The sequence below is a fragment of the Ranitomeya imitator genome, chromosome 4, assembly GCF_032444005.1.
Source record: "Ranitomeya imitator isolate aRanImi1 chromosome 4, aRanImi1.pri, whole genome shotgun sequence".
Taxonomy (NCBI): domain Eukaryota; kingdom Metazoa; phylum Chordata; class Amphibia; order Anura; family Dendrobatidae; genus Ranitomeya; species Ranitomeya imitator.
The window spans coordinates 273128906-273149062 of NC_091285.1; the positions used below are offsets into that span (position 1 = coordinate 273128906).

Here is a 20157-nt window from a genome sequence, read left to right on the forward strand (position 1 = left end):
GGGGAATTGGAGTATATTGTGGAGAAGATTTTGGATTCTCGTGTCTCTAGACGGAAACTCCAGTATCTGGTCAAATGGAAGGGTTATGCTCAGGAAGATAATTCCTGGGTTTTTGCCTCTGATGTCCATGCCCCAGATCTTGTTCGTGCCTTTCATGTGGCTCATCCTGGTCGGCCTGGGGGTTCTGGTGAGGGTTCGGTGACCCCTCCTCAAGGGGGGGGTACTGTTGTGAATTCTGTGGCTGAGTTCACTTCTGTGGTCACAAGTGGTATTGCAGTCTCTGGGCTTCCTCCCTCAGGTGTTTTGGTGAGCTCGTTGGCTGCCTTGCTATTTAGCTCCACCTGAGTCTGTCTTCCTTGCTCCTTGTCAATGTTCCAGTGTTGGATCTGAGCTACTGCATCTTTCCTTGGGCCTGCTGCTCTGCTAGATAAGTGCTTCTAGTTTGTTTTCTGTTTTTTCTGTCCAGCTTGCTATTAACTTTTGCTGGAAGCTCTGAGAAGCAAAGGGGTGCACCGCCGTGCTGTTAGTTCGGCACGGTGGGTCTTTTTGCCCCCTTTGCGTGGTTTTCGTTTTAGGGTTTTTTGTAGACTGCATAGTTCTCTTTGCTATCCTCGCTCTGTCTAGAATATCGGGCCTCACTTTGCTGAATCTATTTCATTCCTACGTTTGTCTTTTCATCTTGCTAACAGTCATTATATGTGGGGGGCTGCCTATTCCTTTGGGGTATTTCTCTGAGGTAAGTCAGGCTTGTATTTCTATCTTCAGGCTAGTCAGCTCCTCAGGCAGTGCCGAGTTGCATAGGTAGTTATAGGCGCAATCCACTGCTGCTTATAGTTGTGTGAGGATAGATCAGGTACTGCAGTCTACAGAGATTCCACGTCTCAGAGCTCGTCCTATTGTTTTTGGTTATTGCCAGATCTCTGTATGTGCGCTGATTACTGCACGCTGTGTTGCCTGATTACCAGCCATAACAGTTAGGTGAGTTGTGACGACTAGAGAGAGAGACTGGAGGAGGTGTGAGGGAATGGGGTTGGTGGTGCATGTAGTCGGGCGAGAAGAGGAGTGGATCCTGGAGACTTCTTCTTCTGTGATGGGATAGAATGTGGAGAGTGAGCCAGGGCTGTTTCACTCTGTGTTTGGAGGTTCTGAGGGTGAGGGGAGCTACTTGGTCAACGGTGCTTCTAAGAGTGTCATTGAAGTGATGTACAGCCAGATCAGGACAGGACAACCCTCCATACAGTGTGATGATTCTCATAACACCCCACATAGTATGATACCCCTCACACAACATGATGGCATGCCAACCCACACACTATATGATGGCCTCAATAGTGTCTCTAATCAGTATGATAGCTTCCATAGCTTCCACAGTCCATCAAACCTTATGTCCCTCACAGCCTCCCTACCATGAGGAATCAGATACCGTCAAAGCCAGGCGGGGGCCCAACCTTAACTCATAGAGGCCATGTGGTCTGCCACTATCAGCAGTACACCACTGTTCCTTTTAATAAGTAGAGAATTATCAAGATGGTAGTACTGCTTTTAAAGTCAACAAGTGGCACTGATTTATACTTTTAGCTTGCAGTAAAGTCCAGAAAATAAGGTCATCCAGTAAAAAAGTATCACATAAAATTATACAGCGAACTGAACCCTGGCCCTGGTTATTTATTAACAAAATGAATCAGAGTTTGTATTTTGTAAATGTCTTATGTAATAAGTGTAAGATTGGCCATGTAGTGTAGTAAACAATTCATGAAACGGAAGTCATAATGGGGGTTCTCTAATCTCTCATAAATGAAGCCTAATTATCTTATAATAAATGTTCTGCGATATACCTTCTGTTTCATCTCCATATTAAATTCTCCAGTTAGATTATTAGTGAAACATTCTTTATTTGAAAACTGAAAATTATCATTTTGTGCTTTTTACTTTAAAAGTATTGGTCTAGTTATGAGACAGGTTTTTACTGCCTTTTTTGAGTTCTTAGAGGGTTGTGTAGATCAGCTATTCTCAAACTGTGAGAGGCTGTTTTTACAAAAGTCATAAGTACGGCAATTATTTGTTAAGCAACATACTTGACTCCTTCAAGGCTGATTTTAATGTTTTGAAAGAGTAAATGAGTAAAAGTTTTCATTTTGAGCAAGTTTTTCACAATTGGTACCAAGACTGGACATAAACATGTTCTTTGTAGTAGGGTTCCAGTAGATTCAGAATCCCTGGTATATATTGATGCATTATGACAAACTCTATGAACCCCATGGATTGTATGGAGCATAAGACTCTTAATGCAACTAACACTGTTCACATTCACTCACATCAAAAAGGACTTATTCAAAAAGGTGAAGAATAAAGATAAGCGAGCACTAAAATGCTCAGATGCTCTTCACTCGAACCAAGCAATTCCTAATACTCTCATGCTCGTTTCGAGTAATGAGTATAATGGGAGACAATGGGAAACAAGAGCATTTTTCCAGCAGACCCTACAAAAGCGCTGCCCACTTTTGTACGTGTGGTGATTGCGCCTGTGGTCATTGAACACAGGTGGAATCACCGCATCCTATACATAGACTGTGCTATTTATCTTGCGGAGACTGAGCATCTCCGCGAGATAAATAGACATGCTGCAGTCTAAAAAGACGCGCCGCATGTCCGGTTACGCAGATCTGCCACCTGTGAGTTTGTATGCATAGTGGAGATGGGATTTCATAAAATCCCCTCCACTATGCTGTAACATCTGGACGATGTCGATTGGATGCTGCGGCTGTACGCAGCATCCAATCCGCAGCAAATACTGAAGGAATACGCCCCGTGGAAACATACCCTAAAAGTGCCTGCCAAAAATTACAAGCAGGGACATCCATACACCCTTGAAGGTAATAACTGGGCGGCCTCATTAAGAGAATGTACACCTGTAGCAGGCCAATTTTGTTTTTTTATTTTAAACCAACGAAATGTCACACAAAGCATGTTCTACAGTATATATGACAATAGTCAATTTTTTTCAACAAAAATATTTTGTGAACTGTACCAGGCCAAGCATTTTTAAAAATTTTTAACCCACCTTAGTTTTACGCAAAGTACATTAAACTGGATGCATAAATCATTGAGTCCATAAACATTTTTGGAAGTATTTTTAGTTTAATATACCAGCGAAATGTAACAAGAACCGTGTTACAGTGTATGGATGTATCATTGAATCCATAAAAAGTTTTGAAAGATATTTTGTGAGGTTAATATGGCAGCAAAATGTAACAAGAACTGCATTAGTATGTATGAATGAATCCATAAAAAGTTTTGGAAGGTTTTTTAAATTGTTATTTAACACGAAAATGTAACAAAAAGCATGTAATACCGTATGGATCAGTAACTGAATCAATAAAAAAAATTCTATTTTTTCTAGTTTTATATAACACCGAAATGTAACAGAAATCGCATAAAACTGTGTGGATGAGCGATTGAATCCAGACAAATTTCTCACTGCTTTTTTGTAGTGTTATATATACCACTGAAATGTACCGAAGAACAAGTAATACTATATGGATGAGCAATATGATACCGAAAAAAATTTGACAACTTGTTTTGACGGTTATGTACTAACAAAATGTACCAAAACATGTAATACTCTATGGATAAGCAATATAATACCAAATAAATTTTGAACAATTTTTTGGAGGACTAGGTACCACCGAAATTGTTCCAATAGCATGTTTTTTATGTGATCACCTTTACTCAATGAATAATGAATCAAATGATCGGGGACTGGAAAAAACTTCAAGTTCTCCATGCTCTCACCTCCCCTGTAGCTGAAATCTTGGAGATTTTCCAATGCTGGGGGGTGCCATTGTAAAATGGCAATGAGAGTGGAGCGCCCACCAGGGCCGTGGGGCACTCGGTACCGGGTCCGGTGGTCATTAAAGGGGTGGTCACAGTGGCAGCGACCCGGTCTGTGGCCCTGGGCATCCAAGTAAAAGGGAAAGTACTTTAAAGGGGATGTTGAATAAAGTTTGTTTGTGATGCCACCTGTGGTACTCAGTCAGGGGTGACTGACGCTGCTTAAAGTGGTCCACTTTGGGGATGTTATGGCAGCAAGGATGGTATGGCTTCCCACAGGTGAAGCTGGGTCCCCAGGGCTCCCGGTGTAGTAGATGAAGATGGTGTAGTAAGAAACAGAGGACACAAGTTGCAGCTTCTTTACCTCTTTACTGTAGAATTCAGGCAGCCACAGTCCAGGGTACCGGATCACAGGTACTGGTATGGTCCGGCCAGTTAGGAAGTGAATCTGGAATCCCCCCAACCAGGTGGGGTTGGAAGCCTTCCTTCTAGCACTGCGCTGCAGTCCCTTGCTGTCTTAGGCCTCACACAAGGTCCTCACATTTTCTCTCTGTCCCCCTTTAGGTAGGACAATACCCGTAAGGCCGGTAACTCGATGACACCGGATTCTATCTGCTACTGTGTCTTCGGGTGTTAATGGTGGACAGGTGACTTGAAATCTAGCTGTGTCGGTTTCTGCCGTGGGGCATAGAGTTACCCCCACAACCACGGTCTTCTGGCTACCAGAATTCTGCGCTTCAGGGTGATGGAGGCTTAGTCGCAGCTTACCTCCAGCTCTTTACTCTCCTGCGCTCCACTTCCCCTCTCAGTCTCCTACAGACTGCTCTGTTCTCATTCCTTCCAGGAGCTGCAGCACCTCATTTGGCTGCACGGCCCCAGCTTTCCTCTCAGACTCTCTCCATCTGCTTCCACTCTGCTATGTCAGACTCCTCTCTCTGTCTCTCCCTCCGACAGACTAACTCCTCCTTCAGACCAGAATATATATTATCTAGGGAAGCTCCCCTGAAGTCGGGTGTAGAGCTCCCCTTTCTGGCCTGGAGTCAGAACAGTGTTGTATGTGCTGAATACCTGATAAAGGGATCCTTCCTTGCTTCCAAGCATGACACTACTCTCCCCGTGAGGAAAGCAAGACCACTGTAACAACCGGTTACCTGGGGTGTTACAAGGGGATAAGGTCCCATTACAGACGACTTTTTAATGCATATTGGTGGTCGTTAAGGGGTAAATATCTAAAAGGATCTGTTGCATAACTGATACAAAGTGAAGCGGAGAACCCCCTTGCGTGTTATGGGGTCCATCTGAGTTCCCTTATGTGTCAACTTTTACAGTGCGGAAAAAACTTTTGCACATTAGGAAACTGAGACACTACTCATAATAAGCAATGGTGCCCCTCTGCTTTGTGTGCATTATTTATGCAGCCAATTTATTTTAGGAATTAATTTGGTATGTTTTTAAAGGGAATCTGTCACCAGGTTTTTGCCATCTTTTCTGAGAGCAGCAAAATGTAAAGACCGATGCCCTGATTCCAGCAATGTGTCACTTACTGGGCTGCTTGCTTTAGTTTTGATCAAATCACTGTGTAATCAGCAAGAGATTATCACTGGTGAACAGTAAACATGTACATGTAGTCTATATTCATGAGCTTTCTGCCGATGCACAATGTACACAGAAAGCTGCCAATCCGTGATCTGAGTGAGGTTATACAAAGCATTCAGAGATATATTTGCAACAGATAAAACAGGGTTTTTTCTCAAAAATACATCACGCAGCCCAATAAGGGTTACATCACTGGCATCAAGGTCTCTGCTCTTATATCATGTTGGCTTTGATTATTCTCCTTAGTAGTTAGAACGTGAACTCTTCACTAGTAATATTAGATCTTACTTACCATTGATTTGTGGTGGTGAACATGGCTCTGATCCAGAATCAGGAGGGGAGTCCGGTAATCTGGTTTATAGTAGAGAATAAGATTATGATTGAATAACTCATTACACAAAATCTGCTAATTGAATCACTTAGCTGTGACTGTAGAAAAAATCAGAATAGTACATATATGTAGATTGTAACTGTCCTGTACCCTACTAAGTGATTTCTGGAATGTAATCCAAGATCTAATAGTTGCTCCAAAGTCACATTCTGTGATAATGGTGCTTGTAATTCAGATTTTCTAAACATACTAAGAATGTTCCCCCACTACAATTACCTGCTGATCAATGTGTGGGCTTTACATCAGATAACTGTCATTAACCTCAAAGTTCTCAGAAATAACTGCATGAAAGATAGCATAGAAGCAATGTACATAGTTCGGAGCAATAAAATGGAAGAAAAGCCATAAAAGTACCTGGCTTTTCAGGACAATATTTTTCTTACAATTTATGGGAAGAAACTCAAAACTTACAATGGATCATTTTAGTTTCCAAAATGATCTACCTTATGTTCCTTCTCCACAAATAAGTGATAACTGTGTGATCGCTGGGTGGGGGGGTCTCACTGCTGGCAATAATGATGGTCCTGTACTGTATGTGCTCTATGGCTCCATTCCTACAGAGAATCCTGAGACCCCTGTTCTTGCGATCGAGGTGGGTGGCCTAGTGGTCAGATCCCAGCAACCATATATTTATTTGATATCCCCTACATAGATGATAATAAATGTATTTAGTGGGAAATCCCCATAAAAGTCTAAGACTGGTATGATTTTGGAAAAAAATAAATAACTTACACATGATGCCTGTGTTATCTATGAAACACAAAACTGTGTTTATAATAATGCAGGTTATACTTTTTCATACCAAAAACATATAAAGAAATATTCCCAAAGTAGGACTATTTAAGATACTTCAGCAGTCAACATTTGAATGAATAATTGGATGACACTAGTCACTGTAAATATTTGTCACCCAGCAATCTCCATTAGTCTCATAGCCATTGAATGGAGCGGTAGAGTGTCATCACCTTCGTTCTCCTACAGAATGGGGTCTGAGACCCTTGGTTTAGTGATCTTGGGGATGCTAGCAATGGCAGCTCCAATTACCATACATTCATCAGCGGCCAACAAAGTGCCTTTTTTTTTATAAGGAAATGTTAAAGAATGTTTCCCCTATTCCTTGCCCCAAGAACCAATATAAGGTGCACCATGGCTTCTTTTACTTGACACCCCAAAAAATTTGACCTGCAGAATCTTTTCCATGTTAGATTATCAGCTGCCACCTCTGGACACCTCTGTCCAAGACCAGGGTCACACGGCTGTTGATTCTTTCATGCGAGAGAATCGAGGCGATTATGCTAATAAGAATCGTATCACATGTACGGAGAAGACTGATAACTTAATTTCTCCATCTTCTCCATTGTCCCTGTCCGTGGATGTCGGACTGCACTTGGATGACATCTGAGTGCAGTCCGATCTTACACATGTACCCATAGACGCGTGATCTGATCGTCAGATGGACTCGCAGCATGCTGCAATTGTTCTCTCATGCCGATACCGGATAAGAAAAAAGTTGCCGATCTGGACTGCCCCATAGTATAACCCTGGGCCAAATGCTATTAGATAAAACATCACATAGCACTCGGCCGTGTTATACGCTCATGTGAGCGAGCTCTTACAGTGGTTTATTATTCCACTCCCATTGACAAACCCTACAAATATGCTTATCGATAACATTTTTATGGGTTTAGCCATCTTTAGAGACTGGATCTACCAAAAGTGATGTGTAAGGTATATAAATCTAGTTGTAATTAGCAGTTCTATTTTTCCCCACAATTTAAACATTTCAGATAAATCTTCTTACTAGCTCATTGTAGCAAAAGATTATTTTCTTTGAGGATAGGTGTTTCCCTCCAAGAAAAAAACAGTCTGAGGCCGGCTTCACACTCAGCGTATGAAAATACGGTCCGTATATTACGGCCGTAATACGCTGAAAAGTCCCGAAAATAGTGGTCCGTAGCTCCTCCGTAGGCAGGGTGTGTCAGCGTTTTTTGCGCATGGCATCCTCCGTATGCAATCCGTATGGCATCCGTACTGCGTGGTTTTCTCGCAGGCTTGCAAAACCAACATACCGCTATAGAAGTGATCCATGTGTCCCAAAAAGAAAAAAATATATATATACTGTCTATATATATATATATATATATATATATATGTCAGTAGACACATATATGTATATATATTAATATTTTTTCCAGCGCTATACAGCTTGAAAGCCGGTAATTCAATTACCGGCTTTTTCTTTCTCCTTCCTAAAACCCGACATGATTTGAGACATGGTTTACATACAGTAAACCATGTCTTCTCTCCTTTTTTTTTGCAGATTCCACACTACTAATGTCAGTAGTGTGTATCTGCAAAATTTGGCCGTTCTATCTACTAAATTAAAGGGTTAAATGGCGGAAAAAATTGGCGTGGGCTCCCGCACAATTTCTCCGCCAGAGTAGTAAAGCCAGTGACTGAGGGCAGATATTAATAGCCTGGAGAGGGTCCATGGTTATTGGCCCCCCCCTGGCTAAAAACACCTGCCCCCAACCACCCCAGAAAAGGCACATCCGGCCTTACTCGGAAAAAAAAGCTTCTCCACCCTATCTATTTTGTCAGTCCATAAAAATCAGACCACACTTCGATGAAGTCAGATGTTTTTCAATGATTTTGATCTTACACTCAGATCAAAATTGCACATGTCACCACCGACAAGGGCACAGCCCTATAGAATATCATGGGTAACCACGGAGAGCACTCACGAGCACTAAGGACTCATATTCACATGCGAGAAATTCGGATGAGTCTCGCACGTCAATACCCGGCACTCAGGAGTGGAACGTTCAGCACATGTATTGCTATGCGGCCGCACGCTCCGCTCCTGAGTGCCGGGTATTGACATGCGAGACTCATCCGAATTTCTCGCATGTGAGTATGAGCCCTAAGACAGAGAAAGGCAGTATACATATATACTGTATATATAGCTATATATAGATATATATACTGAAAAGAATATAATACAGCAATTGATTGGTTTACCTAATCAAGTTTTACGATGGTTCCATGAGCACAGTAGAATGCCTACAGAAAGATGAGTATATAGACTACACATAGATAAGAAAACACACGATTATCACTTACAATGTTCCAAATGCGTAGTCACTGCTGATATATTGCTCCAACATGCTCGTATCCACCATAGGATTATCCAAGGCTCTGTGTACATCCTGGCCTGCAAGATCATACAAAACTAAGTGTTGTCAGGCAATATGAGCTGTATTTGTAAGAAAATACTAACAGTAGCAATACTGATCATTTATGTGAACCAAAAAATATAGTCAGAGAGATAAATGGAACCTGTCACCATGAAAATGCCGCCCAATCTGCAATCGCCATGTTATGGAGCAGGGGGAGCGGAGCACATTGATAAATGTTTTTGTGAGAAAAACTCATATACCCTGTGTATTAATTATTTAATCCTCTGTTCTCTAGTCATCTAATTTTCAATGGACATGTCTCCAGATGTTTTGCATGAACACATGATCCGTGAAAAAAACCTCACATTAATAGCACCATAGATTATAATGGGTACGTGTTATATCTGTGAAAAATGAATACAACACGAATGCGCAATGGACGTCTGAATGAGGCCTAACTCGGGGGGACCATGAGCACTCGGAAATTTCACGCACGTGTGTATGCAGACTAAACATAAACTAGATCGCTGTTTAGCAAAAAACAGTAACAGAATGCTGCAGTGAGATGCCTTTCTTGCTTTATTCATATACTGAAGTTGGATCGCCCCCCCCCCCCCCCCCCCCCCCCGTGTAGGGCAGTGGGGTACTCGGAGCCGGGCCCTTCGGTTCTCATCAGGGATGTCACGGTGGCTGACCCGGTCTGTGGCCCTAGGGGACATCCGTTGATAAATGGGGAAAGGTCTTTAAAGGGATAATGTTCGTGATGCCACCTGTGGTATTCGGTCAAGATGACCGACGCCGCTTAGGGGTCCGCTGGGGTGATGTTATGGCAGCTAGATGGCATACCTTCCCACAGGTGAAGTATGTCCCTAAGGCTTCCCAGAGAGTGGATGGTGAATGGTGGATGCTGTAAGGCGCAGTGAATAATGAGGACACAAGGTTGCAGTCTCTTTACCTTTACTGAAGGCTTCACAGTCCAGAGCACCGGATCACAGGGCAGGCAGAGTCCGGCCGGTCTGAAGGCAAATCCAGAGTTCCCTTATCCAGGTGGAAATCAGTAGCCTTCCTCTAGCGCCTGAGTGTTGTAGTACCTCCCTGCTGAGCTTCTCGGTGAGGTCCTCACAACTGATGCTGGTGTTCTAGATGTTATTTATCTTTCTCTCTGTCCCCCAGATGGTATGGATAGGACAAACCCGTATGACTGATGGCCTGAGGCTTTTTACAGGGACCCTACGATGCCCCAGCCCCCACAAGTTGCCACCATGCCTCCTGGGTGTAAGGTCAGGCAGCTAACATGGAATGAACTGTCATGCCAGTCTCTGAAGTAAAGCATAGAGTTCCTTACTCCCTCAGTGTTCTGGCTACCGGCTTCTGCGCCTCAGAGGGAGGCAGCCTATGGCAGGGCAGAACTCCCTCTGGATTCCTCTCCTTGTGCTATGACTTCGTTTCTCACTCTCAGCAATGCAATTCCCTTCGTGTCCTTTCTTAGGATGCTGCCACATGTGGGGCAGGCGCAGCTCTGTAACCCTCTGGCTAGGCCTCTGACAGAATCCCACCCCTGTCAGGGACCACTCTGTCTGCAGCTGTTTGATGTTCCTTCTTTCCCCTGTCCACCTGACAGGTGCTGCCTGGGTCAAGCCCAGTCCGCTTCTGTCTGGGTCAATGCCCAGTCAGCTTCTTCCTAACTTCCTATCCAGACCACCAGATTTACCTAATTGTGAGGAGTGCCCTATTAAATAGGAGCATAGCTCCCCCTGGTGGACTGGAGGGTGAAGTGTGTTGTGTGGTTTGTGATACCTGGTAAGGTGATCTCCTTTACTGCCCTCAGACGTAACATCACTCCCCCTCGTGGAAGAATGACATTACTGCAACGACCAGGACCCTGGGGCGCTGCATAGTCATCTAAGGCTACTTTCACACTAGCGTCTGAATCTTCCCGTCGCAATGCGTCGGGCCGAGATTCCGATGCTAGCGTTTGATGCGCTGCACAACGGGTGCAGCGGATGCATTTCTCCGGCTCATCTGCTGCCCCATTGTGAGGTGCGGGGAGGTGGGGGCGTAGTTCCGGCCGCGCATGCACGGTCGGAAAAAGCGGTCCGTCGGCAGCAAAAAACGTTACAATTTTTTGTGTTGAACCATTTTGAATTCAACGGGAGCAAAATTGCAGTAAAAATGGAAGAATTGACATTCTATGGTTTTTTTTAATAAACACCCCAGTTAAAAACAAAAAACGCAATGTGTGAAATCTCATTCATTTTGGCGATCCTCTAAAATGCTGTGTTTTTTTCCACACAAAAAAATGCATGGAAGAAAGCATCAAACACGCTACATTTGAATAAGGTTGTGTTCACATGTTAAATTGCGTTTTTTTTCTTGACATAGCAAAAATCAATACCAATACTTTGAGGTTTTTACTGCGATCATGGCAAAAAAACGCACTATGGCTGCAAACTCTAAAGACAGCGTAATCCTCCCATACACATTAAATGAAAGAAAGCTGATGATCTAAAGGTACCTTCACACTCAGCGACGCTGCAGCGATAACGACAATGATGTTGATCGCTGCAGCGTCGCTGTTTGGTCGCTGGAGAGCTGTCACACAGACAGCTCTCCAGCGACCAACGATCCCGAGGTCCCCGGTAACCAGGGTAAACATCGGGTTACTAAGCGCAGGGCCGCGCTTAGTAACCCGATGTTTACCATGGTTACTAGCGTAAACGTTAAAAAAACAAACACTACGTACTTACCTTCTGCTGTCTGTCCTCCGGCGCTCTGCTTTCCTCTGCACTATCAGCGCCGGTCAGCCGGAAAGCAGAGCAGTGACGTCACCGCTGTGCTTTCCGGCTGGCCGGCGCTGACACAGGATGCAGGAGGAGTGCAGAGAAGCACAGCGCCGGGGACAGACACCGGAATGTAAGTATGTAGTGTTTGTTTTTTTAACGTTTACGCTGGTAACCAGGGTAAACATCGGGTTACTAGGCGCGGCCCTGCGCTTAGTAACCCGATGTTTACCCTGGTTACCAGTGAAGACATCGCTGGATCGGCGTCACACACGCCGATCCAGCGATGTCAGCGGGAAGTCCAGCGACGAAATAAAGTTCTGGACTTTCCTCAGCGACCAACGATCTCCCAGCAGGGGCCTGATCGTTGGTCGCTGTCACACATAACGATTTCGTTAACGATATCGTTGCTACGTCACAAAAAGCAACGATATCGTTATGTGTGATGGTACCTTAATGTGTATGGGGGCATCTGAACATCATCTTTTGGGGGAGAGGAGTCTGGAAGAGGAGCCAAGCGCTCTTATTTATGGGAAAGTCTGGAGATATTGCTGACGGCGAATGATCTAATGTATATGGCCAACATAATGGCCACCTGTTCTGGGACAGAGTCAGATAAAGATATCATCACATGGACATAGACAGAGTTTTATCAGCTAGAAGTAAACAATGAAAGTTCCGATTTGATGGCTGCAAGCAGAACTGATATAGGAAAAAAACTAAAATATGGTAAAGCTTTTCTTTACACATGAATAGCCTTTATTTGCTAAAGCTGAAGACAAACACAATCTTCACTATACAACACATCATCGAAACTTCACTGTCTGTGCAAGAGTATTTCAGAATATAGTCATTCGGGATCTCTAAACATTCACAAACTGATTTATTGTGGCTATTATGCCAGAAAACTGGTATAAAACCTTTGAAAAGTCACACATTTTTCCCTAACATGAGGCTGCGTTGAAAATGTTCTGATTTTTGTCGTATTTATTTGCAAAATTTTTGCCCATCTCTGACAGAGTGGATGGAGCTGGGACAAGAGCGTGGCTTTGACCCCCGCTCGTAAAATTTGTGAAGAGCAGTGACATTCCTGGTGTAAGGAGATGGCGGGGACCCTCAGTGCTCCCTCTCTCCTAGATGTTGGGCATGAGTATGCAGCGCCCCAGAGTCCTGGTCGTTGCAGTAATGTCGCTCTGCCACTAAGGGGAGTGATGTTATGTCTGATTGCACTAAAGGAGTTCACCTGACCAGGTATCACAGCACACATTACACTTCACACTCCGGCCACTAGGGGGAGCAAAAGGTACTATGTATTAGGCCACGCCTCACACTGGTAAAACTAGGGGTCGGATAGGAAGTTAGCACAGAACGCAGCCTGGGAGAGCTCCAGGGAGGACCTGTCATGGGTGGGTTCCTGACAGGGGCCTTGCAGAACGAATATAAAGCAACGGAACCGCGCCTGTACTACCTTGCGGCGGTATCCTAAGAAAGGACATGAAGAGAAGGATATTGTGGAAAGTGAGAAACGAGATCAAGCACAAAGGAGAGCCAGTAGGAGTCGTGCCATGAGAACGGCAACTTCCTACTGAGTCGCGTAGCCGGTGACCGGAACACCAAGGAAGTAACTGACTCTATGCCTTACTTCAAATACCGCAGGACAGTTAATTATAGGTTGGCTGTCTACCATACATCACCTAAGCTGATATAGGGGGCAAGCATGGATAGGGGCGTCTCTAGGGTCCCAGAATAGCTCCGAGCCTTCCTGTCAAATGGATGCGTCCTATCCAGATAAACTTGGGGGACGGAGAGAGAGAGAAAGGGAAAGAACGAGAACAGAAATTGTGAGGACTATCCCGAATGCTCAGCAGGGAAGAACTACAACACACAGGCGCTAGTGGTAGGCACTGATTTCCACCTGCAAAGGGAATTCTGGATGTGCCTTTGGACCGGCCAGTCTCAGACAGCCTTGTTAACAGTGCTCTGGATTGAGGATCCCGAAGTCTTCAGTAAAAGGTAAAGAGACTGCAACCTTGTGTCCTCGTTTTTACCTGTGCCTCACACCATCGCCACCTACACTACTGGGAAGCCCTGGGGAAACACTTCACCTGTGGGAAGGTATACCATCTAGCTGCCATTCCATCACCCCAGCGGACCCCTAAGCAGCGTCGGTCACCCTGACCGAATACCACAGGTGGCGTCACGAACCCTTGACAAACTATCATCACCCCTTTTATTGGACGCCCCTTAGCAGGGTCACGGACCGGGTCCAGCCACCGTGACATCCCCAGCAGTGAGACAGAGGACCGGTACCGAGTAACCTGTGGCCCTGTGTCTGGGGGCGCTCCAAGTACCCTGTGCCGTGCCCTGAAGGTTTGCCTATGTTTTACTGTTTTGTTAGTACTGTGTGTAATGTGTGATGCTCTTTTATCCTATGCCTTGTATTATATATACTGTGTTGCAGGGCCGGACTGGCCATTGGGCAATTCTGGCAAATGCCAGAAGGGCCTGTCTGGTCATGGGCTGCCTTGTCTGCTATGTTGTTAGCAGAATCAGTGTTCTCAAGACTCCCATACTGTTAACAGTTGTGATGGAGCACAAAGTCACTGAGTCATATACGTCATTTACCCCAGCAGGCCACAGGTATCATTAGAAATATTGGTCTTGTAAATCTTGCTTTCCTCCATCCACGATAATGTTAATAACATATCCCCATCTGTTGCTTTGAAATGGGACAACATAGTCCTGTGTGATTGCAAATGCCAGGGCTGAATTTCAGTCCCAGTCTGTACCTGCTGTGTTGTAATGAACATGTTAACATTAGGGACAGTAAGGGTTAACAAAAAGGGGCTGGGTTAGCAGCCCTGAAGAAGCCGCAATTTCCTGCATCTGCAGCAGAGCCTGGGCAGGATTGTCCGAGGCAAGATGTGTGTCCCTGTCTGGGACAGAAAGAATCTCCGGCTGGAGAAAGGATTGCCACAGTAGTGTCAGTCAATAAGAATGGGCACTAGGACTGAGGAGGTACCCTCCAAGAGACTGTAAGCTCCTGGGAGCTGCTGCTTCTGCTGCTGCAGCAGTTGCTGATGAAGCAGCATCTTTACCTAGCTTAGGAATCACTATTTCTTCCTTGTCATCGTTCTTAAAGTTCTTTATACTGTTGAACCCAAAGAGTGGCGTGTGCTACATCTGGGGGACGCTGTTCAAGAATGGAGAGCAACCGTGTTCCACAGGTAACTAACTGTGACATGTGGCTGGGCCTTGAACTGTCTATTTATGTGCAAGGGGCCGGGATGCTCACTGGCTGAACTAGTGGACTCGTCCATGACTACCACCTCATGCCACCTTGTTACACTTACACCACAAATCTTATTCCAGTCACTGTGGTGGATGCGCGCACCATTTTGCACCTATAACTCCACTGTTCCGCATCATTAAGACTAGAGTAAAAAATGCTGTTCTTGATGAATCGGAGCCTCAGCCTATGTGGCTGTTAAAGGGAACCTGTCACCCCGTTTTTTCAAGAAGAGCTAAAAATAGCGTTAAATAGGGGCAGAGCTGTGCTTTACATTAGTGTATTTTGGAGCCTTTATTCCCCACCTATGCTGCCGAAATACCTTTGTAAAGTCGCCGTTTTGGGCTGTCACTCATGCTGGTCAGGTCATATGGGCGTGGTGACAGCGCTGTTTCTCCCCCAGATCTCCGTTGGTGGCGTAGTGGTGTGCGCATGTCCAAGTGGCGAATCCACTGCGCAGCTTAAAGGAAAATAGCGCGAGCGCAGATGGTTCTTCTCGGCTTCCCGCGGCTTAAGGAAAATGGCCGCGGGATGCCGCGCGTGCGCAGATGGTGAACTCGTCGGCCATTTTCCTGAAAGAACCATCTGCGCACGCGCAGCCTCACAAAGATGGCCACGCCCACTGATAAACGGCTGAATAGCGCAGATCGCGCTATTTTCCTTCAAGCTGCGCAGTGGATTCGCCACTTGGACATGCGCACACCACTACGCAAACAAAGGAGATCTGGGGGGAGAAACAGCGCTGTCACCACGCCCATATGACCTGACCAGCGTGAGTGACAGCCAAAAAAGGTATTTCGGCAGCATAAGTGGGGAATAAAGGCTCCAAAATACACTAATGTAAAGCACAGCTCTGCCCCTATTTAACGCTATTTTTAGCTCTTCTTGAAAAAATGGGGTGACAGGTTCCCTTTAATTTCAGGTGAGGAGACTCACAGCCAGTCCATATAGTGTGGTCCATACTCAGATCGCAAAACACGGATGTATGAATTCAGCCTAGTAAGGGATGAATTGATGAAGAGAGTCTGTGTTAATAGAAAAAATTAGTGACAAATTATTCAAAAGACAAAAATAACCTATTCACAAAAATATATGGCCCAATTAGATATATCAAGTACGGTAAATCTTTATTAGCATAGTGCAAAAAATCTAAAAGATTTCTTGTCACATACAGGCAAAGTGAACAAACAAACAGGGGGCGACAGTCCATCAGGAGGAGATGCATACTCCCTTTGATATATTATGTACAGTACAGACCAAAAGTTTGGACACACCTCATTTAAAGATTTTTCTGTATTTTCATGACTGTGAACATTATACATTCACACTGAAGGCATTAAAACTATGAATTAACACATGTGGAATTACAGTATATACTTAACAAAAAAGTGTGAAGCAACTGAAATTATGTCTTATATTCTGGGTTCTTCAAAGTAGCCACCTTTTGCTTTGATGACTGCTTTGCACACTCTTGGCATTCTCTTGATGAGCTTCTGCAGCGCCCCAGGGTCCTGGTCGTTGCAGTAATATCATTTCACTCTAGGAGGGAGTGATGTTACGTTTGGAGGCAATAAAGGAGATCTCACTACCAGGTAACACCAACACACAACACACTTCATACTCCAGTCCACCAGGGGGAGCTATGCTCCTATTTATTAGGGCACTTCTCACAATTAGGTAAAACTGGTGGTCTGGATAGGAAGTTAGTCAGATGCTGGCTGGGCTTCTCCCAGTTAGCTGCTGCCTGAGCTCCACTCAGGTAGTGGGTCCCTGACAGTGATGGGATCCTGTCGGAGGCCTAGACAGAAGGCCACGGAGCTGCGCCTGCCCCACGTGCGGCAGCATCCTAAGAAAGACACGAACCGCAAACTGTATTGTAGAGAGTGAGAAGAAGTCTTATCAAAAGGAGAGGAAACCAGAAGGAGTTCTGCCCTACGCAGGCTGTCTCCTTCTGAGGCGCAGGATCTGGTAGCCGGACCACCGAGGGAGCAACAGTCCTTTATGCCTTGCTCCAGAGACCGGCAGGACAGCTAATTGCAAGTTACTGATCCGCCCTACACCCAGGAGACACGGTGGCACCCCTCAGGGGTCGGGGCATGCTAGAGTCCCTGTAAAAAGCCTCAAGCCACCAGTCATACGGATTTGTCTTATCCATCTGGGGGACAGAGAAAGACATAACATCTAGAACACCAACAACAGTTGTGAGGACCTTGTTAGAGGCTCAGCTGTTGTGAATTCTGTTGTCGAACTCCCTCCTGTGGTCGTGAATGGTACTTCCGCGAGTTCTGTCTATGGGCTCCCTCTGGTGGCTATGAGTGAAGCTGCTGCTTCTGAGGTTCCTTATACAGGTGACGTGGTTTATCCTTTGGTTGGCTGCTCTATTTAACTCCTCTCAGATCGTTACTCCATGCCAGCTGTCAATGTTTTTGCATTCGTTCAGTTCGCTCCTGGATCTCTCTGGTGACCTGCCTTCTCCTGCAGAAGCTAAGTTCCTTATTGTCTTATTTTGTTCTCTGTTTTCTTGTCCAGCTGGTTTTCATGATTTTGTCTTGCTAGCTGGAAGCTCTGGAATGCAGAGTGGCTCCTCCGCACCTACTCACGGTGCGGAGGAGCCACTCTGCATTCCAGAGCTTCCAGCTAGCAAGACAGGGCTATTTCTAGTGTGTGTGATAGGATTAGGGCTTGCTGTCAGCAGAGCTCCCACATCCCAGAGCTCGTCCTGCATGAGGTTTAATTATCAGGTCATTCCGGGTGCTCCTAACCACCAGGTCATAACAGTACAGCTGGCCCAAACTATTAATGCAACTCAATAGAGGGATAAGAGAACTTCTGAGACCATTTTATTCTTTGCACTGTGTTTTGTCTTTCTTTTCCCCTAGACCTTTGGGTGGTTCAGGACACAGGTGTAGATATGGACATTCAAGGTTTGTCCTCTTGTGTGGATCATCTCACTTCAAGGGTACAAAACATTCAAGATTTTGTGGTTCAGAATCCTATGTTAGAGCCTAGAATTCCTATTCCTGACTTATTTTCTGGGGATAGATCTAGGTTCTTGAATTTCAAAAATAATGGTAAACTGTTTTTAGCTTTGAAACCCCGCTCCTCTGGTGCCCCGTTCAACAGGTAAAAATCATTATTTCTTTGTTACGTGGTGACCCTCAAGACTGGGCATTTTCCCTTGCGCCAGGAGATCCTGCATTGCGTGATGTTGATGCGTTTTTTCTGGCGCTTGGATTGCTTTATGATGAACCAAATTCAGTGGATCAGGCAGAGAAAATCTTACTGGCTTTGTGTCAGGGTCAGGATGAAGCGGAGGTGTAATGTCAGAAGTTTAGAAAGTGGTCTGTGCTTACTCAGTGGAATGAATGTGCCCTGGCGGCAATTTTCAGAAAGGGTCTTTCTGAAGCCCTTAAGGATGTCATGGTGGGATTTCCCACGCCTGCTGGTCTGAATGAGTCTATGTCTTGGTACGGTACAGTCTAAATTTCTTTTGTCCGTTACTCTGATTTGCTCTCTGTCGTCCTATTCTGTAATGGCATTTGTGGATTCAGGCGCTGCCCTGAATTTGATGGACTTGGAGTTTGCCAGGCGCTGTGGTTTTTTCATGGAGCCCTTGCAGTATCCTATTCCATTGAGAGGAATTGATGCTACGCCTTTGGCCAAGAATAAGCCTCAGTACTGGACTCAATTGACCATGTGCATGGCTCCTGCACATCAGGAGGATATTCGCTTTTTGGTGTTGCATAATCTGCATGATGTGGTCGTTTTGGGGTTGCCATGGCTAGAGGTCCATAATCCAGTGTTGGATTGGAAATCTATGTCTGTGTCCGGCTGGGGTTGTCAGGGGGTACATGGTGATGTTCCATTGTTGTCAATTTCACCTTCCACTCCTTCTGAAGTCCCTGAGTTTTTATCAGATTACCGGGATGTATTTGAAGAGCCCAAATCTGGTGCCCTACCTCCTCATAGGGATTGCGACTGTGCTATTAATTTGATTCCTGGTAGTAAGTTTCCTAAGGGCCGTCTGTTTAATTTATCTGTGCCAGAGCACGCCGCTATGCGGAGTTATATAAAGGAATCCTTGGAGAAGGGTCATATTCGTCCGTCGTCGTCACCATTGGGAGCAGGGTTCTTTTTTGTGGCCAAGAAGGATGGTTCTTTGAGACCTTGTATTGATTACCGCCTTCTTAATAAGATCACAGTCAAATTTCAGTATCGTTTGCCGCTGCTGTCTGATTTATTTGCTCGGATTAAGGGGGCTAGTTGGTTCACCAAGATAGATCTTCGTGGTGCGTATAATCTTGTGCGAATTAAACAGGGTGATGAATGGAAAACGGCATTTAATACGCCCGAGGGCCATTTTGAGTACCTGGTTATGCCATTCGGGCTTTCTAATGCTCCATCTGTGTTTCAGCACTTTATGCATGACATCTTCCGAGAGTACCTGGATAGATTCATGATTGTATATTTGGATGACATTTTGGTCTTTTCGGATGATTGGGAGTCTCAGGTGAAGCAGGTCAGAATGGTGTTCCAGGTCCTTCGTGCGAATTCCTTGTTTGTGAAGGGGTCAAAGTGTCTCTTTGGAGTTCAGAAGGTTTCATTTTTGGGTTTCATTTTTTCCCCTTCTACTATCGAGATGGACCCTGTTAAAGTTCAGGCCATTTACGATTGGACTCAGCCGACATCTGTGAAGAGCTTACAGAAGTTCCTGGGCTTTGCAAATTTTTATCGTCACTTCATCGCTAATTTTTCCAGTATTGCTAAACCGTTGACTGATTTGACCAAGAAAGGTGCTGATGTGGTCAATTGGTCCTCTGCGGCTGTAGAGGCTTTTCAGGAGTTGAAGCGTCATTTTGCTTCTGCCTCTGTGTTGTGCCAGCCAGATGTTTCGCTCCCTTTTCAGGTTGAGGTTGATGCTTCTGAAATTGGAGCAGGGGCTGTTTTGTCGCAAAGAAGTTCTGATGGCTCGGTGATGAAACCCTGTGCCTTCTTTTCTAGAAAATTCTCGCCTGCTGAGCGCAATTATGATGTGGGCAATCGGGAGTTGTTGGCCATGAAGTGGGCATTCGAGGAGTGGCGACATTGGCT

The 20157-nt window shown here is 45.1% G+C and overlaps 1 protein-coding gene across 1 annotated transcript in view; it reads right to left on the reverse strand.

Annotated features, from left to right (window-relative positions):
* The window catches only part of MYRFL (myelin regulatory factor like), a 260028-nt gene that overhangs the window by 133487 nt on the left and 106384 nt on the right, over positions 1-20157 (reverse strand). The window contains exons 2-3 of the mRNA XM_069764614.1: positions 8942-9032; positions 5720-5778 (exon numbers count right to left, since the gene is read on the reverse strand). Coding sequence (XP_069620715.1) covers positions 5720-5778; positions 8942-9032 — 150 coding nt within the window. The remainder of the gene's footprint in view (positions 1-5719; positions 5779-8941; positions 9033-20157) is intronic.